Here is a 27,123-nt window from a genome sequence, read left to right as displayed (position 1 = left end):
GAAGTGCGCTACATAGAGGCAAATGTTTCCTGAGGCCTCCTCTTTCTGCCCCCTCCTTTCAGCAGGAATCCTGGGACAGGTAGTCTCCACTATCTATTACTTAATACTTCCTACAATTGCTTTAAATTATTACCTTCGCAACTGCGGACCGCTTTTGGATGTGCATAGCAGACAGTGGCCACAGGGCCTGCCCTTTCCCCAGGCCCTGGACCCTACCCACTGTTGGTGCCCAACCGTTCCTGTGCACAGCCTTTACCTAAAGACCAGGCCTCACACGCAACCCACCACTTTCAGAAAAGGCACACTGCCCATGGCACTTCGGTAGCCAAGTGAGAGCTTTTCCCTTTTATGTATTTTTTTTAAATTATTGGTTTTTTTTCATTTTGGGAGGAGTCCATGAACCCCAATGAAGGTTAGCGAACCCCTAGAGACTAATTGGGCTCTAGGGGTTCAACAAGCCCTTGCAGCAAGGTTCACAGAACCACTTACCTTGCTCTGCAGAGAGTGCACGGTAAGTGGTTTTATTCACTTATATATTTTTATTTTCCTATCCCGTCGTATGTCGATTTCCCCCATGCCCCACCCTACCCCCTCCCCACTGCTCTTACCTGTACCAGACATGCCTGATAACTACTTACGGAAGCCATAATGTCACCCCACACTGGAATATGTGGTAGCAAGTGCTATTGTGAAGCTGCCGCCTTCTCAGGAGGGTAAAAAGTCAAAATGTAGGTAGGTATATATATATATATATATATATATATATATATATATATATATATATATATATATATATATATATATATATATATATATATATATATATATATATATATATATATATATATATATATATATATATATATATATATATATATATATGTAACAATCCCTGCTACCTCTCGCCCGGAGCCCAGTCCTGGAAACCGCTGCGCAGGAAGAAGAGAGGAGACCTCGGGTGCAGTGAGCAATACTTCTTTATTGTTCCCTCGAGGAAGCGGCACACCACAGCATGACGTTTCGGCCTACACAGAGGCCTTGATCACATATATATATATATATATAAATATATAGTGATGGGAGAATATTCCTCTCCACCGGCTGGGTTTGCAGAATTTAGCCCACTCCACGTCTCACTCGCCATCATTTAGTTGGGGAGCAAGAATTTGCATCCTCTAGTAAGTTTTTGGGTGCTAGAACACCTCCCAGTGAGGTTGCAACGGTTCGCATTGAGAAAGCCGCAGCTGGAGCAGAAAATCTACTTGAGCAGTAGAAAAAAGCAGGACCCTGTTGCATGCCACGTAGTGCCATTCACACTGATTTTACAGCACGGAGCAAGCGCTGGGCTCTAAAAGTCAGCACGAGCAGCATGACGTGCCCTATTCTGCCTGCTAGAGGAACTCTGTGGAATCTCATAGATTTTTATCTAACTTCACAGAATTCCATGGAGTGAACTTCTCAAGTTCCGCCCACCCCTATTCACCCCACTTTAGCTATTGGCCAGCTTCACAGTGAGTTATGGCATTCTACCCTTTCACAAGCAGCACGCTATGTGTGCTTTTTGAGAGCAAAAAATGTTTTTGCTTTTAGTCACTGAATTTTTTTAATTACAAGGCCCTGGCAGCTTCCTCAACTCTAAAGATTTGCAAAACCAATACATCGTAAATTAAACATCCGATCTATTGTCTTTTTCAGTGTGTGTTACCATATGTGTTGAGCGAATGTTCGGGTTATTTAATGTGATGGGTCAGCCATCGTGCATTGTTCAAAGGTAAAGTAGAGCTTTTTAAGTTATTGTAGCAATTTTCCACTTGATGTAGGGTTGCTTTTAGAGGCGGCTGCTACTGGGAAGTAGTGGTGAGGCAGGAAGAACATGTTTAAAAAATAAAAATAAAATCGCTTACCTTCTGGCCAGCCGGCTGGCTGACCACTGCCTCTCATCCATCCCCTTCCTTCTGTAGAAGCAGGAAGCACCAGGCTCCCCATAGCCAATCACAATGCTGCAATGCAGCTTTGTGATTGGTCTGAGCACCATGGTTCTGGGAGCCTGGGAATGTTCTCCACCCAGGCTGTACAATACGACCTGTGGAGAACGTGGAAAGTGCGCATGACTGTTTAACTGGCCCAAGACAGCCGGCTAAACAGTCATACGCACAGAGAGAGGGCCAACACTCCTCCCCCTGCTCTGCCCAGCCTGGCTCAGCAAAACTGCCTCAGCATGGAAAAAAAATATGATAATAACATTGCATTTTTATCACTTGATTTTTCCTCTTTTGCACTGCTGGAAGGCAGTGGGGCGACACTTCTCTGCCTTATCATAGGAGCCACCCCTGGTTATTTTACCCATAGTCGGAATGTCACTTGGTATAATGTCATAGGCTGAGGTGATGTGTGATTTTGCTTCTTGTGTTGTGTTGCTTCTTGTGTTGTGTTGCTTCTTGTGTTGTGAACAGGGTTCCACATCCTTTGAGGTTATCAGGATCAAATGCTGTTCAATGCCGCTTCCTGTGACACCACTGTGAGTTTAAGGTTACTTATGCCACTTCTATGATGGCTGAAGGTATTAGGGTTGAATTATTGGGGTGTGGCTGTCATAAATGCATCAGATGTAGTAGCAGTGGAGTCAAGGGATGCCTGTGGCCCCCTCTCCCCATACCCCTCGATGTAGGCTATGTGTTACTTTACAAAACAGTGCACAGGTGACCCATTTTCCTTGCGTTCGCAAGGCACCTTTGTTATGTCACTCTTGGCTTGATCCACTGCCTCTGATGAAATTGGAGGATCAGAGGGATTGTGATGTCACTTCCACTGTCTCTATGACTTCTTACAACCATGATTTTTCCAACAAGTTTTGGGATCTAGTGTTATCTGTCCCATGTTTGTAATTGCACACTCAGACTCAGGCAGTTCTGTCACATGCACAATACTTTTCAGTTTTTGCTTTTTCCTAGTATTAGGTGTATTATTGTTATTTTATAAATTGCATGAATTGTTTCTCATGTTTGCATTGCTGGTTTTATATTTGGCGACAAACCTTTAAAAAAGCTCATAACCCATCCAAATGGAAAGTAATCTATTACTCTGAAATGTAATTGATAATGATGAAAGGTTTTTAATTATTGAGTACCAAGATATTGCAAAGCTTAACTTCCAGCATGCCAAAGTGTTTTAGAATGTAGCCTTTTAGCCCGCTGCCGAGGGCTAGACTGGTTATTAAAGGCCCTGAACTGGAGCGGCTCCAATCTATAACAAGGAAGAGGGTCTTTAAAAACTGCTATGGCCCGAGGCGGATAGGTTTTAAGACTTTTGGAACATTCCTCTCACTGAGGATAGAATGCTCTAAACTAAAAAGGGAGAAACAGAAAGACAAGCGTTGGAATGTTGGATCTACGGGCTTATACCGGCCATTATAAGCCTGGAGCTACTCCATAGGGAAACAGTCTTTACATCGCGGCTCAAAGAGAGCTGTGCCTATACAACGCAGTCCAAACCACAAATGCATCTTTACAACGCATTCCTTTACCACGCAAGTCATTAGAACGTCTTGCCTTAAAGAAAGCGTTGTTGGACTGAAGTTGAACTTTAAGTCCAACACTTATCCTACTGTTGCGCAGACTGGAGTTGGAATAGTAAATTAGACTATTCCAAAGTCCAGCACTTTCCTTAAGGCAAGTTTTTCTAACAACTTGCATGGTAAAGGAATCGTAGTAAATACCCATTCATGGTTCTGACTGCATTGTTAAGGCAGGTGTGGGAAGTGCCTGCATGGTTCTAAGATACATCCACTTTATTGTCTTCAATGCAGCACTAAACATTCCAATGTTCTGATTTTCCATAAACATCACTGATCTTTTGCACGCTCTGTTTTTTGTGTCCCCAGGGTTGGCCAAACCTATGGGCCTGGTGGAAGGACCTGGAGGTCTGGGCCAGGGTGGGATGGCTGCCACGTTAAGAGAAGACAGCCATGAATCGGAAGCAAAGTTTGAGGAGTACGGCTATAATGCCCAGCTCAGTGATCGGATATCCTTGGATCGATCAATTCCTGACTACCGACCCAAAAAGTAAGCTCACTCATTACTAACTTTTGTGCAACGGTTTGTGCCCAAGATTGCTTTGGAAGTGGGACTGGCTGATATAACAATGACAGGTAATTGTGGAATTTCTCTACTGTGCCAAGACACCATACATTTCCATATAGTCACGCTTCTGTTTCAAGTGCCTTCAAAAAAATTAGACAATCTAGTCTTATATTCTGTTTAAAAAGTGTCATATCCATATTTTTTGTACTTTACTGTATTTTTATTTAGGTATTTTTGACTTCTTCCGTGCTCATGACGAGCTCAGCTCGTCATGAGGCACGGTGCTCGTGTGCTCATGACGTGCTGAGCTCGTCATGAGCCGTGGAACGCTCACACGTGGGGATAATTCCCCTGCTGTGCTGAGCGTTCCACGTAAACGGGTGTGGCCGTGATGAGCTTAGCTCGTCATGAGCACACGAGCACTGTGCCTCATGACGAGCTGAGCTCGTAGGGAGCACGGGGGCTCTTTGCGCGCCTTCCCGCCCCCCAGCACAGCAGGGGAATTACCCCCGCTGCAAAGGGGTTAAATTTGGGCTTGGACAACTTAACAAATACAAAACCAACATTCAACTTCAAAAATGTCATCATGTTGGTCAAGCTTTAAAAGCAATACTGGGTGAAAAATAACCAAAAACGGTTGGTTTTGCAGAGGAAAAACCCAGTACTATCTAATTGCAGTAAAGAAATGTGCAGAAAAACATATATTTGTCATATCAACCTTTTTGTGCTGGAAATGTCACCCGTTAGCTAAATGTGTCAACTTTAAAAAAGTTTTCTACGTAATTTATAATGTCATACACCCTTACTGGTAAAGTTTGTTACCAGAATATTGCAACTCAACCAATTGCTGATAGAAATAACATGGCCTAAATATTTTGGAGAAAATAATAGAAAATGTACGCTCAGTTCAAATATATTTTTGTAAACAATATTAGGGACATGGCATTTGGGTCAGACAATAATTTTGGGGATAATGTTCTGATATACGCCTGCTCTAAATGATATCACTTTTCTATTGTTGATACTGTTTAAAGATGTATGAATTATTATCAGTCTTGGATCAATGTTATCAGTGCTCTCACTTTTCTGGCATATGCCATCAGCCACTTCTTGCAATGTCATAGTGTGGGCTCCACCGAGAAATGATGGCTCCTTGGCATTATTGTGGGCAATTGACACACAATGGACAAAAGAAAGCTGATTTAATTCATGTACTCGTTTGAGGTACATCGTGATTGTAAAATAACGTAATATCAAACAGAAGTACAATATGTTTAAGAAAAAAAAACATAATTTGAAACATTTATGTTTTAAATAAACAGGTTACTTGTGGATCAAATTTAATATGACTAAGTAGTATTAAGGTAGGTTGATCATGCCTCTTTTAGAAGATTTAGGGCTAGATGTAGGTAAAGTACATTTACCGATTCTAAAATACCGAATTTTACCGATTCAGTATTTTAGAACCGGTAAATGCTATGTAGGAAAAAAATCGGTAAAAATTACCAAATCTGTACGATTCGGTATTTACCAAATCGGTATTTACCAATTCCGTAATTCCCATTCATTCCTATGGGCCTCCAGGCCCATAGGAATGAATGGGAATTACCGAATCGGTAAATACTGATTCGGTCAAATAGGGAAAGAGTTAAGGGTGGCAGGGTGTCACATTGACACCCTGTTGCTCCCCTGAATTGTGCTTGTGTGCACATGTGGCACACATACATGCCCTAAGGGCATGTATGTCTGCCACATGGCACTGGTGTAAACGTACAGATTTGCATTTACAGAGGTATTCCTTATTTACCACCAACTAATAGTTGGTGGTAAATAACAAATCCTTAAAGCACAGAAGCACTCTTCAAAGTGCTTCCTACATGTCAATTACTGATTCAGTAAATTACGAATCGGTAAATGATGATTCGATAAATACCGAATCGGTGAATACTGATTCAGTATTTACTGAATCTGTAAATTGGCCACCTACATCACATTCAGTAATTTCGGCCATTACCGATCCAAATTAGGCTTCCTACATCTGGCCCTTATACCCTCTGATATTTCGTATGTGAAGTCCTGCCTGGGTAAAGTAGCAGAAAAGCAACCTTGTGTATCATTCCCAAAGTTATTTGTAGTCATAAATTACATGTCCGACCACAAACGGTTGTCTTTAGGGAGTGCTGTTCCCAAATCCTTATTCACAGAATCACTATTTCTGGCATTCCCAACCCAAAACTCAACTCTTGGTTATTGAAAATCCAACAGTGGGGCAGACCTTCTGCTGGGGCATGATGAAGGCTTGGGATGGGCCATGCGTGTATCCAGGGGTGAGACTGGAGAGGCAGTGGGAATGTAGTGGACACTTACAAAAACAAAACTTTTTGGGGATTCTTTAACATTCACAAATTGGAGCAGCTAACTCTGCTGCTAAAATCAATGCTGGACTAAGTGGGAAAATCTAGTGTAAAAAATGTATGTATTTTTGAATTGATATGGTAATTTTATAGCGCAAACCTAGCCAAGAGAGGAATAAAGTTAGCAAACAATAAGAGAGGAAGCAGGATTGGGGTTGGTTAATGCATTGTGATGTATTGAAGTCTAAATATGGCAGTCTTCAACTCTTTCATAAATTGGAGCAGCATCGATTGGCGTGTTGTTCCAGATCCTGGGTTCATGGGCGGAAAAGACCTGCAGTCTTGTATTTGTCTTTTTTACACTTCTTCGTTTTCAGTCTGAAAGTGTCCTGGCTGTGTGTGTGTCGAGAAGCACCAGATATGGTGAGCTTGTATGCCCGATAAGCCGGGGTGCTGGTCATGATGGCTTTATAAATGATACCGCTGGTTTTGAAGATGGTGCGGGCGGTAAGGGTAGGCAGGAGGTCCATCAAGATGGGGGTGATGTCATTATATTTTTGCAGGCAGAGGATGAGACATACCGTGGGATTTTATATGCCCCTAAGTGGTGCCAGTGTGGAGTCTGGGAGGCCATGGAATTGGGTCTTACCACCATCCAGATGCAAGAGTACCAGACATGTACAGCAGTCCTGGAAGAACACCTCTTTTCAGTGGTTTAGGGGAATCCTTTCATCCACATGGAAAAATATCTTCCAGGCAGAGAAAATAAGGAAATTAAATTAAATTTGTAGAGACATGTTTCCCCAACACTTACTGCGGCAGATTTTCCTCAATGACGACCATGAGGTGGTTGTGTGTGGAAGTAGGAGTAAAAAGGTCGGACTGGCCAATAGTGAAACCAGGAAGTGCCGGAAGGACTGGTCTGACTGGTTCATGGGTGGGTCATTTTTAGGGCTGTTTGCTGGCCAGTTTTATCACCTGCCGAGCTGTTCATTCTGTTGATTTCCCTGATATTAAAACAAACATTACCTGCAGCAAGCTTAAATCCATGCAGTCTCCCATACCTCGCAAAACTCTTACACGACTTGTCTTTGCAAGTTCAGAACTGCTGAAATTTGCAAATATGGCCCACTTTTTATCTATCAAATTTATTAATGGAGGCCTCTTTTATCTTTGCACCTGGGCCTATTTTCTGTCCCATTTAACGCTGATGAGTAATTAGCTTAGATTTTCATGTGTACTTTTGTTCTTCTAAAAAATCTGACTTTTACTTAAATCACAAAAGGATAGTTATGCCTTATGAATTTAAGATGTTTTCTGTTTTGTTTGTAAATCATGTCCCCTCGTCGAGGTGAGAAAAATAAAAAGACGAAGGTGGGTACAGGAAAGGAGGTGCAGAGGTCCCAGAGCAAGCAAAATCATTATGGTCTGAAGTTCCCTTAGTTAATGAAATCATAATATTAACATTATATTTAAACATTACCGTTTGAAACAAAACTAAAACAATATTTGAAACATCTCCTCTTACTGTGGAACTCTGACCTCGTTCTGTTTTTAGCCATCAGCACTTTGCACTGTGGGACGTGTAGTTTCGCTTTTCTCAATAAAAGCTTACAATTCCTGCCTGCAAAGAGAAGTTCGAGGGTGGGATGCTGGCAGTCGTGGGGACCGCGTGAAGCTGGATGGTCCAAGTGTGACCTTCAGCTGAACTTATCCCCCAGCATGGCACTGTCCCTGCAGATTTGGACGCTAAAAAGCTCCAGAACTGCTGAGCCGTTGCAGAGGTTAGGAACCCCCTGCTGGTTTAGTAATGAGTTCAACCAGGAAGCAGGCAGGTCATCACAAGGATGAAAGTGCTTTGATGCCTCAAGAGAACTAGTGTTGAAAGAGCAGCCAGGCAGCAGCCTTTTCATTCCTTGATGCTCCTGTCAGAGTCACCAGGGTACCAGGAAGGGGCAAGACTTGTACATGCTCCTCGTCACTCGTTTAACAGGAGTCACGTGCTGCTTAGACACAGTACCATGATTAAAAGGTGTGGTTGTACACTGCCCCAGAGAGGATGGCATTGTGTGATGTCTTTACAGCTGATACAATCGGACTTCAAGAGTTCTGAAATCAGAGCTAGAGGAAGATAACACTCTTCTTGTGATGTCACAAGAGAAGGCAATCTTATAACTCTTCAATTCTGATGTCACAATTCTCTGATTGTTACAAAATCATTTGGCATCAGAAAGGTGTCCTAGTTAACGTTATTTCACTTAATGCTCACCGGACAGTTGGTGGTGGCTTCATTCATTAAACAAAGTTGACTGATTCTATTTACCTCATTGCAAATGGCAGATACGTCAGCTGGGATCGAGCCAATGTGAGGTTTTTGTCCATAGAATGGGCAATAACAGCGCAGACTCCGAACGACTGGCTTCTTTTACCCGCGTTGTCCATGAGTCCTGGGGCCACGCCCACAGACAATTACTACCTGCTTTAAGAAGGTCGTAAGCGACAGCGTGGCCCAGGGCAGGGCTAGGGGTGCAAGAAGAGGGCAGAGATGTCATCCAGGGCGAGGAGATACTGTGATCTGGCTGGGGGGAGGTGATAGGGTTGTAGATAAGGTCAGGATATACCCCCCTCCAACCGCCCAACCCCCCAGCAGATCTGATTTTACCAGGACCACTCCGAGTCTGACAAAGCAATATTCCCCACGAGGTATATCCCCTCATCGTACTGAAATGGATCTGACAATCCTGCACCTACATTGGACACCCCTGTCTGAAATATGTTTTGGATTGGTTAAATGAAAATAAAAGGTAAAATAAAGGCAATGTGAAAGTACGTGAGAATAAGGGGAGAAACTAGGCAGAGCAGCAATATCGAACAGGGGCTGGGGGAAGAGAGTGCTTGCATGGACTCACCCCATTGGCTGCGGATGACATGCAATAACAGCTGGAGAGCAACTCGAGCTTGTCCATAGTTGTAGGGCCTGCTGTATGAGGGTGCTGCTGGTCATCAGTTGAAATGTCTGTCTCTAGGAGGAACTTGACCATTATCACTCTTCTGAAAGTTTGGTCACTTCTGCAAATCCCACTCTAAAATACTTGATATTTTGTATCCATTTAAAAAAAAACTGATTTTCATTTTTTAAAAGATTTCGCACAAGCCTTCCAAACTTCAGGTTGCCCATGCGAGCATATTTTAAATTAGAGAAAAATAATGCATGATTTAAATACGCTTTGCTTAGCAGAACCAGCTTTCAGTTGACATTACTAAGCCAAGGCCAGCTTGCACTGACGTTCATTTTATGGTGGCAGAAAAAAATGGTGCCTTTAAAGTCCTGGAATGTGTTTCTCTTCTGTGTCTTTCCTTTTCAGAAAAGGAGGGAAATAGAATTCAATTCACAGCGCTGTTTACTTGTCAATGTTAATTCGATTAATTTGTGTTGCTAAAAAAGGACGCCATTAAAAAAATGGTTCTGTATTTGTAACACACGCAGGTCTCTTTGCCCTGAGTCATCCATCAGCTGTATTGTCTATTCGTTTTATTTGTTGCACAAATACCATGTTATGTTCTTCAATGCCTATGTGCACCACACTATATTAATATTTGAAGTATGTGTTCCTAAATGTTTCTTATTTGTTGTATTGTATTTTCTTAAAAAGCTATTGGTCTGTGTGCGTAATGTTATTAGTAGATCCATATTATGTCAGATCTCACCATGCTGAGTGTGTGGCTTTTACTGCCTGGAACCCATGAGATATGCCCTATTTGGGATGTGTGCCAGACTTTCCTCGCCTTTCAGTCTGAGCAGTCTGTATGTCATTTTGCTTGCTGATTTGTACTCAGACTTTTTGCTTCCTTCCTCTCAGGCAGACTCCACGTTGGTCTGTTGATTTATATTCAGACTTTTCTTGCTTTACGAACTGTGCAGAATCTGTCTAATGAGTTATACTTAGACTTACCTTCCCTTTTGAACTGAGCTGATTCTCTGTTAGTCCTCTTGGTGGATTATACTTTGGTTCTGGCTTTTTACTTGCTTTGGAGACAGGTCTTATATTTATCCTCTTGTTTTTGCATTACTTGATGCATTATTGCTGCTGATTTGAATTTGACTAAGTGTGTAATTTTGCCTTCTTTTATGATTCTTTCATTTCAGTGAATCTTTATCGTTTTGACTTCCAATTTTGTCCTGCAATTTTTTTTCTAATTTCACAAGTGCCATCATCTAGTGTGACTCACACAGCTCTGGTCCTGCATCCCATCCCCTTTTATTTATTAATTAGAAGCATTGACACAAATCTGTAATTTTCCACTCGGGTTTCTGTTTCATAAAAGCAACTGTAAAATGCACCACTTGCAGGCATTTAAATGGAAATGTATAATTTCCAGGAATATTGCTAATATTCCAGGAAGTGTTGATTGCCACTTCCGGACACTCTCATCTGTTTTCTTTTTAGACCTAACTTAGGCCTAGCTATCTCAACAGCTTCTGGGTACTTAAAAAAATACGAAAAAAATACAGACATACTAACATGGAGGAGAGCTTCGAGTCAGCCCCCTTTATCCATTGGCCTGTTCAACTGTCAACACATTTTGCTTCTCTGATCACAGCCCACAGCATGGTGCATTGAATCCCTCCATTATTTTGCACTGTAAGAATGAAATTTTTATAGCTCATATGTTTACTTTTACTTAAACTAAAATGTACTTCCGTGTCAGGAATGGTGTACCAATACTTTACTTTACCAATGCCTTTTTTACTTTCCATTATTTATCCTTTTTTGCTTTTTGTAGTCATTTTTGTGTTTTTAAACTATGTCTTCGTGTTTAAGTTATTCAAAGTCAGTTGTGACTTTTCTTTGTGCCAATATGATTCGTATTTTCCTTTGAAGTGTATTAAAACTAAAAATACCTTCTAGAGTAGTTCTTAGAAGACCTTCCTGCTAGGAAGCTCTCACTCTAGTCTATGAAAATTAATTAGAATGGGTCATTTTTAACTTACAATTATATTACAACCTTATGAACAGCACACTTAGTAATGCATTTTTTTCCCTTTTTTTTGCTATACAAATAACATATTAATAGTCATTGCATCAACTTTCCAATTCCAGATCTGTTGACTTTGCCAGTGCCTGTTTCTTTTGAATCTATAATTTGTAGCTGAATTTTGAAAATTATATTCATTGAGGGCAGACGTGTTGGTTGCCTCAAGAAACTGCATTGTTTTCGGGTAACCTTTGAATCTAATCCGTGATCAACCTCAGTGGTTAATTTGTAAAAAAAAATAAGTTCTAGGGCTCTCGTCAGGAGGCAGCTTGCATCAGCTCATTTCTCCTGTTAGCGCCCCCTAAAACAGAACCAACCAGTAACCATGAAAGTGGGGACAGGATGTGGTGTAATGGACAGAGCTGCCGACTTCAGAGCTGGGGAACCAGGTTTGAGTTTCAGCTTTGGCTCAACATCCTGTCATTCTGGGCAAATCACTTAATCTCCCTGCAAATGAATGTGCTCTTAAATGGTGCTCATGAAAAGCGCTGGTGTTGATGGTTCAGTTCTGGTGTTGAGCATTGGAAACTAAAGGCTCAAATTAAGCACTGACCGACCCATCAAGGCACTCATTACGAGTCTGCTGCTGCACTATTCATGGGTGGGCTACTGTTCCAGGCCATTCCAAAATGCCAAGTGTCTTCGGCGTGGCATTAATGGGTCTGCAGAGCCCAAACCCAGGAGTTTTTGGGCCAGCAACTCAAGATGCAGGGCAGTGGGCAACAGCTGTGCCCGGCCCCTGCCCACCCCCTCCAAGATGGTGAAAAATGGTTGCAGATCTGGGACCATAAGCTTCCCCGGAATGTAGAAATAAAATCCACACAGAATTAGACACTGTATTTCCGGGTTTGCTTGTTATGCCCCAATCAGGGTGAAATAAATTGAAATCAACAAATTCACACCTGCTTCCTGGACACTTCTTTAGAACTGTTTTTTTTCCCTGCAATCCGTTGAACGTGGAGAGTACACTAAGTTTAAAAGGTGCCTGGCAACTTGCAAACATCTCAGTGGCAATACACGTTAGAATTCATGATGTCACCTCTATGAATGCAAAAATAAATATTGATGGACAGAATGCAGAACAATATCATAAATTCACCCCAGTACAGAGATCTGGGTCTAAATCAATATTTTTTTGCTCACCATGCCATTCCAGTGTTGCCCAGCCATATGCAAATCAGTTTTGACCCTGCGCCCAATGGGAACAGTCCAGCCCGAACTGCTAGGCCAGGTCCTCCCTGGACTGGAAACAAGCTTCATAGGACCGGTTTCAGGGTTTCACCCTTCTTCAGCCAGGATAGCTTGATTCCAATGGCATGGACAGCACAGGACCCACATCTGAGCATACCCATCCCGTGCTTACTACACCACTGGATTCAAGCTAGCCTGGCTGATGAAGGTTGATGACCTGAAACCGGTCAGAGGATGCTTATTTCCGGTCCAGGGAGGACCTGGCTTGGCAGTTCGGGCTGGACTGTTCTAAATGGAACAGGGTCAAGACTGATTTGCATATGGCTGAGTCCAAACTGGGGTGGTGTGGTGAGCAACAGAATGATGGATTAAACCCAGATACTTGTGACTGGGGTGAATGTTTGCATTGTCCAGCATTCCGTCCATCAATTGTTTAATCCACCTGGACCAGCTTCAGAACGGTCGCTCCACCACGCTCCTCCTGTTCATCAGCTGAAACGCTCCCTGGTATCGTTTATTGCGCGCTTTACACAGAACTGCTGTTCCCTTTGCATTATAGCGCCTCACACGCATAGCGCCACTGTTACTATCTGCCTCATTCAGCGCGACCTCGCTCAGGCTGTTGGGATCATTCTTGGCTTGTCTGTGCATTTGATTTTTAGAGTACTGCTCACTCGATCGTTTGTAATTGTGTTTAATTTAAACTGCGCATTTGTTCTGATTGTGCTGCTCACTCGTCGTATTTCTGTTTTTGCTGCCCCTGTCTGCCTTTCCCTCTGACCCTCCATTTTGTTGTTGTTGATATCCCCTGGCCCGCCCCTCAGCCACACTACCGCCTCCCTGCTGCCCCTCCCACGCACGTTCACCGAGCTTTCCTCTCTCCCAGCCTAACTGTGACCACCTGGACCAGCTTCAGAACGGTCGCTCCACCACGCTCCTCCTGTTCATCAGCTGAAACGCTCCCTGGTATCGTTTATTGCGCGCTTTACACAGAACTGCTGTTCCCTTTGCATTATAGCGCCTCACACGCATAGCGCCACTGTTACTATCTGCCTCATTCAGCGCGACCTCGCTCAGGCTGTTGGGATCATTCTTGGCTTGTCTGTGCATTTGATTTTTAGAGTACTGCTCACTCGATCGTTTGTAATTGTGTTTAATTTAAACTGCGCATTTGTTCTGATTGTGCTGCTCACTCGTCGTATTTCTGTTTTTGCTGCCCCTGTCTGCCTTTCCCTCTGACCCTCCATTTTGTTGTTGTTGATATCCCCTGGCCCGCAACTCAGCCACACTACCGCCTCCCTGCTGCCCCTCCCACACTCCGCCCCCTCCACTCTCCATATATGCCACATGTCCCAACGCGCAGTGTCCACGCGCTACGGCCGCGCCGAAGTTGCGCCAAAGGTAAGCCCGTCTACGCCCGTCCGCGCCTGGACCGCGCCCATTGCCAGACCCCCTGGTCTTCGCATTGCCCAGCCCTCCCGCATTACCTACGACGCCTCCACACTCCTAGCCCTTAACCCCGGACGACTCTCCAACTGCGCCCAAGCCGCCCCTGGACACACCCATGGACCCTTCTCCTGCAATTCCTGCAAGTTCGACGGCACCAAGACCAACTCCTCATCCTCGAACACCAAACAGAGCTCCGACACTAACCACCTTAAATGCATCCTGCTCAACACCCGATCGGTCCACAGACACGCCATCGACCTCTGGAATCTACTAGACACCATCTCCCCGGACGTCGCCTTCCTTACAGAAACATGGATGAACGCCTCCTCAGCCCCAGACATCACCATTGCCATCCCGGAAGGATACAAGATCATCCGTAAGGACCGCACCGACCAAACAGGAGGAGGCATCGCCATCATTCATAAGAACTCCATCCGCATCTCTACCAGCTCAGACGTCAACCTTAACAGCGCCGAACACCTTCACTTCCAGATCCACACCGACCCCAAGACCACACTCAGAGGCACCCTCCTCTACCGACCTCCAGGATCCCGCACACAATTCAGTGACGACATCACCGACTTTATCACCCCTCACGCTCTCCCCTCCGAGGATTACATTCTACTTGGAGACCTCAACTTCCACCTGGAAAAGAGCTTCGACTTCAACACCACCACCCTCCTGGACAATCTCGCCAACCTCGGACTCAAACAAATTGTTAATACCCCCACCCACATCGCAGGTCACACACTCGACCCCATCTTCACCTCCAGCAAACATATCTCCTTCAGTCACACCACAACTCTACATTGGACGGACCACAGCTGCGTTCACTTTACCTACAATAAGACCACATCTCACAACCTCCCTCAACCCACTCTATGAAGAAACTGGAACAAAATCACCATCGACCAGATCTCCTCATCGCTGCTTCAAAACCCCCTTGTCCACACCTCAAACCCCGACCAAGCAGCTATTAACTTCACCCAATGGCTATCCAACAGCGCCGACATCCTAGCACCGTTGTAAAAACGTCAAACCAAACTAGGCAGCAAAAACGCCTCCTGGTTCAACGATGATCTTAAGAAATCTAAGAAACTCTGTCGCTCCCTCGAGAAAGCCTGGAAAAAAGACCCAAACACCAGCACCAGTGACGCCTTCAAAAACGCCACCCGCATACACCACCAACTGATCCGGACTGCCAAGAAAGACGCATTCAAAGACCGACTAGATAACAACGCCCACAACAGCAAGGAATTATTCAACATCGTCAAAGAATTTACCAACCCCTCCTCCAACTCCAACGACATCACTCCCTCGCAAACCCTTTGCGATTCCCTAGCTTCGTTCTTCCACAACAAAATCGCAGACATCCACAACAGCTTCGACAACCAACCCGGAGACCAACCCACCCAACCTTCTGCCGCACCCTCACCCCCCTTGAACATCCTCAATGACTGGAACCCCATCTCCACTGAGGACACCATCCGCCTGATGAATTTCATTCACTCAGGATCCCCAACAGACCCATGCCCTCACCACATCTTCAACAAAGCAGACTCCGTCATAGCACCACACCTCCGAGACGTCATCAACTGCTCCCTCAACTCCTGCACCTTCCCAGAAATCTGGAAACACGCCGAACTCAGCGCCCTTCTGAAAAAACCCACAGCTGACCCCACCGAACTCAAAAACTACCGACCCATCTCGCTCCTACCATTCCCGGCCAAAGTCATCGAGAAAACCGTCAACAACCAGCTCGCCGCCTTCCTCGAAACCAACAAATCCCTCGACCCTTCACAGTCCGGCTTCGGAGCCAAACACAGCACGGAGACCGCCCTCATCGCCGCAACAGACGACATTCAAACTCTACTGGACAATGGAGACACAGTCGCCCTCATCCTCCTCGACCTCTCCGCAGCCTTCGACACAGTCTGCATAGCATCCTTCTACAGCGCCTCAGAAACATTGAAATCCAAGGAAAAGCACTGGAATGGATCACTTCGTTCCTCACCGGAAGAACCCAGAGAGTCCGCCTCCCACCATTCAAGTCAGAGGCCACTGAAGTCATCTGCGGCGTGCCACAAGGATCTTCACTCAGCCCCACCCTCTTCAACGTATACATGAGCCCCCTCGCGGCCATCGCACGCCAACACAACCTCAACATCATCTCCTACGCTGATGACACTCAACTGATCCTCTCACTCACCAAAGACCCTAATACCGCCAAAACCAACCTTCATGAAGGAATGAAAGAAGTAGCCGGATGGATGAAGCATAGCCGTCTAAAACTTAACTCAGATTAAACAGAAGTCCTTATCTTAGGAACCTCCCCCCCCGCCTGGGATGACTCCTGGTGGCCAGAGGCTCTTGGAAAAGCACCCATCCCGACGGATCACGCACGGAACCTGGGCGTCATTTTAAACTCCTCACTCTCGATGTCCAGACAGGTCAACGCCGTCACATCATCTTGCTTCAACATTCTTCGCATGCTCAAAAAAACATTTCGCTGGATCCCCACCGAAACCAGAAAAACGGTCACCCATGCACTGGTTACAAGCCGCCTGGACTACGGAAACACCCTATACGCCGGCACCACCGCAAAACTCCAGAAAAAACTCCAACGCATCCAGAACGCATCAGCCAGACTAATACTTGACATCCCATGTAAAAACCACATCTCCAGTCAACTGAAGAAACTCCACTGGCTCCCCGTCAATAAGAGGATTACTTTCCGCCTCCTAACCCACGCACACAAATCACTTTACGAACTCGGACCCGATTGCCTCAACACTCGACTTTTCTTCTACACCCCCCCCCCCGCCAGCTACGTTCCTCCAGCCAAGCCTTTGCTACCGTGCCTCGCATCAATAAAACCACCATGGGAGGTAGATCCTTCTCCTACCTGGCCGCTAAAACCTGGAACTCACTCCCCACTCACCTTCGTCTCACTCAGAACCATCTAGCATTCAGAAAGCAACTTAAAACTTGGATATTCGACAAGTAATCCCCCCACCCTTCCTCAAGCGCCTTGAGACCCTCTGGGTATGTAGCGCGCTATATAAATTCTTTTGACTTGACTTGACTTGACTATGTCACCTCTATGAAGCAAATGCCGATCAGGATTATCCATTGTCAATTATAAAGACTTGTGTTGTAAACACCCATCCAGGTTTGTGTTGTGACCTCAGCTTTAATCGCGAAGTGCATTCCTGCAGTTTACAGTCGCTGCTTCGCCAGGCTCCCAAAAGCCTTTGCGCCAATCTGTACCTTTGCCGAAATCCATTTGTTTTTCCTTCAGACGCTCCAGAGAAACAAAAGAAATGCATCTCGGGGGCTTTGAGGAATAATTAATGGTGCACGCTTCACTGCAGCTCACCAGTAAGTGCTTTTTAATGAACCGCTGAAAGCATACAGTGCTGTTCATATGTGCGGCTCCAGGGGCCAGCATTAAGGAGCTGTCAAAGTGTTTGTGCGAATCGGAAGCCTCGTCGGGCTGTCTTGGGTCAGACCTTGGTTTAAGAGCGTGACTAGCCTAGAGAAAGGGTTCTCAAAACTGTGCACCCCCTTATCGCTACACTATTACACTAAGTGACCTCTTCATTGACCAGACCATTGCATCATTACATCCTCCTGACCTTTACATCATTACATCGATCTGACCATTACATCGACTTGACCATTAGATCGACCTGAGGCTTATATCAACTTGACCGTTACTTTCACTTGACCATTACATCCACCTGACGATTACATCATTACATCAACCTGACTGTTACATCAACCTGACCATTACATCAACCTGACCATTACATCAACCTGACTATCACATTGATTTGACCATTCCATCGACATGACCATCACATCGACTTTACCATTACATCAACCTTGACGATTGCATTGACCTGACCAATATAATGACATTGACCATTACATCCAACTGACCATTTCATCATTACATCAACCTGACTATTACATCACCTTGACCATTACATCGACCTGACCATTACATTGATCTGTCAATTAAATTGATTTTACCATTAATCAACCTTGACCATTGCACTGACCTGATCATTATATCGACCTTGACTATTACATAGACTTGCTATCATTGCAACATGGTTCTTGTGCCCTCATTTCTGGGAATTTGTTTAGAGCAGTAACTAAGTCTAATCAAAGCAGCGCCCCTCACCGGAGCGCGGGGGAGGCATCAAATAGATAACCCCAAAGTACTGAAAATGGATGTTCTCTTGACATTATTGAAACTACCATTTGCTGATGCGGTCAACATCTACTTTTATTAAGACAATGTAAACACACAGAGTCTTCCCTCTTGCTCGAAAGTCCAGTTGGCATCAAAACTCTTCCGATTATGTGCTTATCAGGTACAAGTCTCCAGAGGCCCAGGTGCTTTGTTCATCTCTTGGTGTTCAGTTGCAGCTTGGCACCTGGTTGACATTGACCACCATGACGAAGAATAATGGTGGACTTGGTGTTTCAAGTTCCTTTACTCAGATTAGGGACTCTTTGCTATGCGGCTTCTCGCGGTGCATGCAGAGCGCCCTCCTAAGTGGTCAGCCTCTTAGTGACGCATTCGGCACTATCACCCGTGCTCCACTCCTTGAAACCCTGTAGGAGCCCCCCCCCCCCCTTCCTGCGCTGTCCCATGCATTTCGGGGGCCTGGGGCCAGGTATTTAAACCGGCTCAACTCATGTGCCGGCCACTTTGTTGGCCACCTGTCAGAGGTTGATATGAACCAAATTGTAATTTGCCCACGGTTATCGCACTGTTATAGCAGGGCTGGTTCCTCCAACATGCATTGGTGTAGTTTGATCACAAAGCTGCAGTAGAATCTGCGGGGGCGGGTCCCCACCCCACAGTTTAGAAATACACCTGGGTGGCAATGACCTCACCTTTCTGGGGGCGCTGCGCGCAAATCAAATCTATGAAATCTATATTGGGTGAAATCAGCCATTCAGGGGGCACTGCAAGATATGGTGGTTCCCTGATGCTGTTTGGTGAGATAAACCTGCACAGGGTATGGCATGAAGCCAGGCCCGGGGAGGCCATCAAAGAATACTGCAGAAGGTTAGAGCCATGTGCAAGCTCACCGAGCACAGGGGCTTTGGTTAAATAAGACATGGCCTCGTTAGTGCAAACACCACAGGATACTCCGATAGTGACAGGGTACACCTGCCAGAGGTGGATATGGTCTTGGTTCGGCTAGAAGGACTGGTAACTGCAGAAGGTTATGGAGCCTGCCATGGTTGGGGGAGGGTGGATATGACAGTGGCTGCATCCAGGGCAGTGGCGTACTTGCAGTGTGATCTGGAGGCAGTTTGGTACATAGAGGTACCATCTAAGGAAGCACAGTAGGGGTGCTCAATGCAAAACTCCACAAGTTTTTATGGCAGGACTCTGGGATGTAAGCGATGGTGCCCATTAGTCCTTCGGGTGGTTGCAAGTCTGAGCTTGTACTGCCCCACCCCTGAAAGGTGTGAGTAAGAATCTGGGACTGGCGGTCATGGATTTAAAAATGGTAGCGCCAAATAGATTGGTCCACGGCATGGTTTGGATCATCAGTTGGGTGGGCAGATTAGGCTACTCACCGCTGCCTGCCCTTGGATCCCCATAAGTTAACCCACCACTTTGGCATGTTTCACTTACAATATAAACCTGCAGCAAACTATGTTGCCACTAAATCATGTTTTGTCTAATTTATTTAATTTCTTGTGCTCTAAGTGGCTATTAGCCAGTTGTGTGGGTGAAGGTTGCTGATATCGGAGCAGAGATTCACTCTAACTCATTGACTAGTGGGGTAGTTTGGCTGCCACTCAATACCCGTGCTCCATAGGTGGCTAAGGCCCTCCACGTTCACCTCCCTGACTGCATCCAAGAATTAAACAGAGCTGTGTCCCACTGAGAATGCCGCCTTCTTTGCGCTTGTTGCTTTATTCGTTTTGCAGCAGTATTTGCTTTCCTTTGCATTGGCGTGCATAGGGACAGTGGCCATTGCAGTCCATCATTGCCAAAGGATATTACGACTTTCACAATCTTTCGATTGATTCAGAACATTGGCTTCTTTCTTTTCCTTATGATGTCCTCTATAAGCGGCCTCTTCTACTTGCTGTGATTGACAGGCAGCTTGACGTCTTTGCGATAGTGTTGTATGGCACTAAAACACATGGTACCGTTTCAGAGATTTGGCGGCTACAGGCATGGGACCATGTGTGTGCAGGAATATGAGGATCTTCACTTCTTTTATCCAAGGGAATTTGCATAACAGAGGAGTTCCATGGGTGATACATGAGCATTCCCTTGTATTTATCCATGGATTTTGAGGCAAAGTCAGATTTATAGAGAGTTGTAGACATGGGTTTGCGCCAAAATGTTGTGCTTGTCTGAAGCTGTTTTACAAGAAGTATTTTTATTTCTACTTGGTATTTCCACTTTGCACACATACAAAGAGAAACAACATCAAAAGATAGATTGTGTGTTGGAAGATACACCCTCCTACATAAACCTTCCTGGGCATAACACAGGTACCCTTGCATTGTGGCACAAGGGTGCCCCCATTGGCACTAGGCAGCCTAAAGTGTGCCAGTGCAGGGAGAGAGCAGAATTGTGCCATTTGTTTGAAAATATGATGCAGTTCTGTACTCTCCCTTTCACGCAACGCTGCTCAGCCGCTATGTTGGGTGGCATGAACTTTTTGTAAATCCAGGCCTACATTCCATAAAGCTGTGTATATGATCATATCAGCCATTAGCTCCTGATGGAGCCCCGGGCCCTTCAAAAAAATCTGCTTCTTTGGTCGATAAATCTTGTAGCTGCTTGAGTGGTAAGAGAGAGTTAAACATCAATCTCAAAATTGATTAACAGTGTAACACATTTGGTCACACAATAAAACATTAAAGAAGGTGAAGTTGATTTATTACAGACTCAAAAACAAACTGATATCAATTAACTTTAAAAGCATATTATAGAAAAATAAAATCACTAAAATGAGTCTGATTCTCCTAAAGAAATTCAGTATTAACAAGATGAAACATACCAAAAATTCAATAGCAACGATATAAAATATAAGAAACATTTGCAAATTGAATTGTAGATTTCAATCTTCCTGCCTCGTCATGAGTAAACTCAAGAAAATCTAAATATCCTACTCTGCCCTATAGTAAGGGGAAACCCTAGTTAGTTAATGAATCAAAGAAAGTGGTCAGCAAAACTGGAGACTTCAGTACAAGTATTCCAGTCAAGAAGAGTGTTTAGTATTGAAGCCACACTATAGCCTTATAGCCCGCCGTAGCGGGCTATACCGGCTATTAAAGGCCCGCTCAATCGTTAAAGGCCCGAGCCGAAGGCGAGGGACTTTAACGAGATAGCGGGACTTTAATAGCCGGTATAGCCCTGCCACGAAGGGCTATAAGGCTATTAGAACATTCTGCCACTAGAGGGCAGAATGTTCTAACAAATTAAACAAAGGGTTCTCGAAGCTCGAGGGGATAAAAATCCCCTTTAGTTTCGAGAAGCCTTTGTAGAACATTGGAATGTTGCTCTGCGGGCCTTTACTGGCCTAGTAAACAATATCAATTAACACAAAATGTTCAAAGAAACCCCATGCCCTTGTCTCCAGTACATTTCCATCTCCACAGTAACAATTGGCAACTCTTCTTCTCTGCTCCAGCTCCCTTGGAACACCAGTCGACCTTAAACACCTCCTTTCTGCCATTAAACTCATCTCCATCCTCTTCAACATTTTTTCTCTTGCCAAAGAAGTCTTCCGTATATTGTTATCAGTACATTGGACAATAGCCTTTTCACTAGCTAACAAAGCCTAACATGCAGCAGAAGAGGAGAGAAAAAACATGCAAGCAGACTTTCTTATGCTTTCTTATCTCGCCACTGTGTACTGGAACACGTGTCACCTTCATGTTTGTTCCTGTCCAGATTACTGTAAATTCAGGGAGCTTCTCAAAGCTCACTTATTTTAATCTCCCTCTTCGCCGCCTGATTTTGTTGCGCAACAGCACCAAGATGCCCTCGGGTGAATTGTGCGTTATATTAAGTCAAATTAACATAACATACCATGACATCTCTGATGACATTATCCAATGAGTGTGCAAGTTTGTTTTATAGTTTAAATAGTGCTGTGTATCTACCATCTTAGTTTTCCACTTTCTACCTAATTTTGCAGAGCCTGTGTCCAGATAATGGGTGTTATTTGAGATGTCATCAGTGATGTCAACCCCCCTCTGCACACAGCCTTTAGTCATGTGTAGCAAGATATTGACCACAGGGCTTGGCCTGCGGCCAGGTCCTGTGGCCAAACCCACAGCAGGCCTTTGGCGTGCACAGCGTAGAGTTTACCCTCGGACCCTGGGGACCTCATCCCTTGGGGTAAACATATATATATATATTAAGGGGAGGGGATGTGCAGCCCCTTCCCAACCCTTAATTGGACATTGGGACCCCACCCCCAGGGCCAGTTCCAATAAACAGGGAATGGGTGGCAGTGTGGCCTCACTCCCCAAGCCGTAAAAAGGCCCTGGGGACCCCTTCTCCTGTGCCAAATACAATAAAAAAAGGGGAGGGGGCTATGTGGCCCCCATCCCTGAGCTTTCATGAACCCCAAGGACCCCATCCCTGCAGCCGCATTCTAAAGGGTCGAAGCACCCTTTCAGCACTTACTAGGCGACAGAAGCGCCGAACAGCGACCCTCGCTGCAACGTAGGAACCGACTCTCACAATCATTAGACGCCATTGACGGCGAGGTGAACCGGCCACGCCCACCCCGAGGCCACGCCCACCCGCCCCCCTTCCCCCTATAAAATCATGTGCAACTACCGGACGCGCAGCGGACGGGCGCAGCGGGCGCGCCGTCAGCGCGCCGAAGGCGCGCCAAAGGCTAGCCCGTCTGGGCCCGTCCGGGCCTGGACCGGGCCCAGGGCCAGTCCCCCTGCCTCTTCCACCAGCCCCTCCCGCATCTGCTGGACTTCTGCCCAACTACATCGGCTAAATTCGCATTTTTACCCGACCTGCCCCCGCTGCAGCCCGACTCACCTGGAAACCACTCACTATCTCTGCCCACTATGCAGCTTCACGCTCCCACCCTGCCAACCCCGTTTCCCCCCTTGCTCACCATCGCATTCTTCTTCCTCCAATCAGCCCACTCTACGTGCTGGTTTGATTAACTGTCGATCTCTGCCCCGTCACGCAAACGACATCTGGATGTCCATCTCATCTGAGGAATGGGATATTCTTTTCCTTACCGAGTCCTGGATCACAGACTCTTCCTCTCCAGACATCTATCTGACCATCCCCCCAGGCTACGACATCAAATGCCTAAATCGAACCGGAGGCAAGTCCGGTGGCGGTCTTGCCGTCATTCTAAAATCTTCCTTCCAGCTTACTTTCACTAGACTTAGTGAAATAGGCACCATCGAAGCCATGTACTTTTCCCTCTCCGACAATGCGTCTACTATTCTAGCTGGCTCACTCATCTACTGTCCCCCTCCCGTCTCCACGCCCTCCTTGAACGCCCTTGTCCACTTGCTAGCCGATCTCTCTATTAAACATCAAAACTTCATTGTTCTGGGCGATTTTAATCTCCACATCGACAACCCACTTTGTGCTAAAGCTACTAACCTGATTGACACCATGGAAAGCCTCAATCTTAAGCAACTGGTTGCAGGTCCCACGCATGTGGCAGGCCACACCCTGGACCTCATCTTTGCTAACTTTCCGTTCATCACTGCCCTCCAGCCTCTCCCTTTAACCTGGACCGATCACTTCCTCGTCCCATTCTCGCTCACCATAGGACGCAAATCTGTCCAACCGGCTCATAGGAAGGAACTAGGACGAAAGTGGCACAAGGTCACTTGTGCTACCCTGGATCCCATTTTCCACTACCAATCGGAGCTCCTCTCCCCGAACATTGATGAAAATGTCGCTAGGCTAAACTCTACCCTTCTTAAGGCAATCGACTCCATTTCCCCCCAGATAACCATCTCCTCCACCAGGTCACGGCCCTCGGCTCCCTGGTTTTCCACCTCCCTTCGGGAGGAGAAAAGCAAGTGCAAAGCTCTGGAACGCAAATGGAGGCTTCACTATGACCCTGATGCCAAACAACTTTACAGATTGGCCCTCAAACGATTTCTTAAACTGAAAAAGGGCGCTATGAAAGACCATTTTGCCACCCAAATCAACAGAGCAAAAAACTCTTCAAAAACGCTCTTTAATGTTGTTAAAGACTTCATCAACCCTCCTGCTAGAACCCCCCAAATTACCGCTAGCCAGGCCCTTTGTGAGGGACTCTCAGATTTTTTTCTAGAAAAAATAAGTAAACTATGTGTCTCCTTCCCCACCGAGACAATCATCTCACCTCCTGCTCTCAATTCCCCTAAGTCCCCATCTCTCCTTGCATTTAACAAACTTAGCACGGACGAGGCCATTAGACTGCTCATCGCCTGCAAATCTGGTGCCCCCTCCGATCCTGTTCCCGCCAAAATCATGGGAGAACTGGCACCCTCATTGGCCTGCCCTTTCCTCTCCGTCTGGAATGCCTCCCTTCACCATGGCTTCTTCCCCACCTCCTGGAAGGAGGCACTGGTGATCCCCATTTTGAAAAAAGCAGACGCGGACCCCTCGATTTTTTCCAACTACCGTCCTATCTCCCTCCTCCCCAAACCTGCCAAAGTCTTGGAAAAAGCAGTTCAGCTCCAACTTACTGACTACCTAGAAAGCCACTCTCTGCTTCACGGATCCCAATCCGGTTTCCGAGCAGGGTTTAGCACCGAGACGGCCCTGTTAGAGGTGTCGGAGACCGTTCGGGAGTGTGTGGACAGGGGCGAGGAGGCCATGCTGGTTCTCCTCGACCTGTCCGCAGCTTTCGATACGGTCTCTCACCCCATCCTCCTGGACCGTCTCAGGCAGATAGGCATCGGTGGCACTGCTCTCGGCTGGATAGAGTCCTTTCTCTCATCCAGAAGTCAGAAAGTGCTACTGCGCCCCTACAAATCACAGGAAAAACCCCTGTCTTGTGGGGTGCCACAGGGCTCCGCCCTCAGCCCTCTTTTCTTCAATATCTATCTGGCCCCCCTGGCGGACGTCGTGGAGTCCTACGGGGTCAGGGTGGTATCCTACGCCGACGACACTCAGTTGGTGTTTTCCTTTCGGGACCACTCGGACTCCGCATTCCTCAACTTCCGCCAGTGTCTGAATAACATCAGCAGCTGGATGACTACGAATCATTTAAGACTGAATGCAGATAAAACGGAGGTTCTGTTTTTTAATCAAAAAACCTCTATTCCCTCGCCTTGTTGGTGGCCGACAGCTCTTAATCCCGCCCCAACCCCGGTGCGCTCGGCGCGGAATCTGGGTTTCATATTTGATGACTCCCTGTCATGTAAAACCCAGATTAATAAGGTTACCTCTGCCTGCTTCATGAAATTACGGATGATAAAAAAGATCCTCCCGTACCTTCCCACGGACTCCCGTCGCACAGTCACCCAGGCCCTCATCACGTCCCACCTGGACTATGCGAATAGCCTCTATGCAGGAGCCCCGCAGTACCTGATCGGCAGGCTGCAGACTGTCCAGAATGCTGCGGCCAGGCTGATCGGTAACATCCCTTACCGCCAATCTGTTTCTGCATATCGAAGGCAACTCCACTGGCTCCCTGTGGCCAGCCGCATCCAGTTTAAGGTACTCACCCTTACCTATCGAGCCGTCAACAACTCTGGTCCCACTTACCTGAAAAATCGGGTCTCGATATCCCGCTCCACCAGATCCCTGAGATCCAATGACCTCCGCCTCCTCATCTCGCCCCGCTTCAGACTTTCCAGAACCGGTGGCAGAGGTTTCGGTGTCATTGCTGCCAGATTTTGGAACTCCCTTCCTCTTGAACTGAGGTTCTGCCCCTCTGAAACCGTCTTCCGAGCCAAGCTCAAAACCTGGCTCTTCTCCGGACTCTAACTTCTTGCACCGTCCTTTTTCTTTTCTTCCTGTTTTCACTCAGTAACCCCTGGTTTTTAGCGCCGGGACACCCCTTCGGGGGTAGCTGCGCGCTTTACAAACTCCATAAAATAAAATAAATAAAATAAAGCATGCAGCCCCCTCAAATCCTAATAAGGCTCGAGGACTCCATCCCCTGGGGCCAAATACAATAAAAAAATGGAAGATGGCCACGTGACATCCCTCCCCGAGCCCTATAGGCACTGGGAACCCCATCTTCTGGTGCCAAATATAATCAAAAAGGGGAGGGGGCTGCGCTGCCCTCCTCTGCAAGCCTTATAAGACCCCAGGGACTCATTTTTTAAAGGGAAAGGGGGTGGGTGGACCCTCTCCCCAGGCCTTCTCAGGCCCTGAGGATACCATCACCCAGGGCGTCTGCTTTTTAAAAGGGGAGGAGGTCCATGCCCCCCCCCCCCCTCGTCAATCTTCTTTTGGCCCCTTGGAGTCCATCCCCTGGGGCTGTCCATTTTCTAAACGGGGAGAGTGGTTACATGGTCCTCCTAGTCCAATCCTTATTAGGCTCTGTGGAGCCCATCCCTGGGAGACAAGCTATTAGTAAAGTGAGGGGGTGTGCTTGGCCCCCCTCCCCGAGCCTCATTATGTTCTGGGGATTCCATCCCCCAAGGCAATTTTATTATAAAGGGATGGGAGTCACGGGGCAACCCTCCTAGAGCCTATTAAGGGCCTGGGACCCCATCCCCAGGGACTTCATTATAATATAGGTGGATGCCTTGATGCCGACCTGTAGCACCCACAAACCGCATGTTGAGGGCAGTGGTTGAAGCCCCAAGGCCCCTAGGCCCCAAGGGCCCAAGCCAGCTCCCCGCATGGTGCAGGAGCCTGCATTGCTCCCGTTGAGAGGGAGCAGCTGTTTATGCTGGGTCAAATGCTTGGGGCAGGGGTCGCATGACCCTCCTTCCCTTAAAAAATACTGCAGGACCTGGGGATGGGGTCCTTGGGCCAAATATGGCTCAGAAACAGGGTGGCTGCGCGCCTC

General features: G+C 46.3%; 1 protein-coding gene across 1 annotated transcript in view; it reads left to right on the top strand.

Moving 5' to 3' along the window:
• The window catches only part of GALNT9 (polypeptide N-acetylgalactosaminyltransferase 9), a 739,748-nt gene that overhangs the window by 139,237 nt on the left and 573,388 nt on the right, over positions 1–27,123 (top strand). The window contains exon 2 of the mRNA XM_086944705.1: positions 3,881–4,061. Within this exon, the coding sequence (XP_086800831.1) occupies positions 3,881–4,061 (181 nt within the window). The remainder of the gene's footprint in view (positions 1–3,880; positions 4,062–27,123) is intronic.

The sequence above is a fragment of the Lissotriton vulgaris genome, chromosome 11 (assembly GCF_964263255.1).
Source record: "Lissotriton vulgaris chromosome 11, aLisVul1.2, whole genome shotgun sequence".
NCBI classification, from domain to species: Eukaryota; Metazoa; Chordata; class Amphibia; order Caudata; family Salamandridae; genus Lissotriton; species Lissotriton vulgaris.
This window is presented reverse-complemented; position numbering and strand designations above follow the sequence as displayed.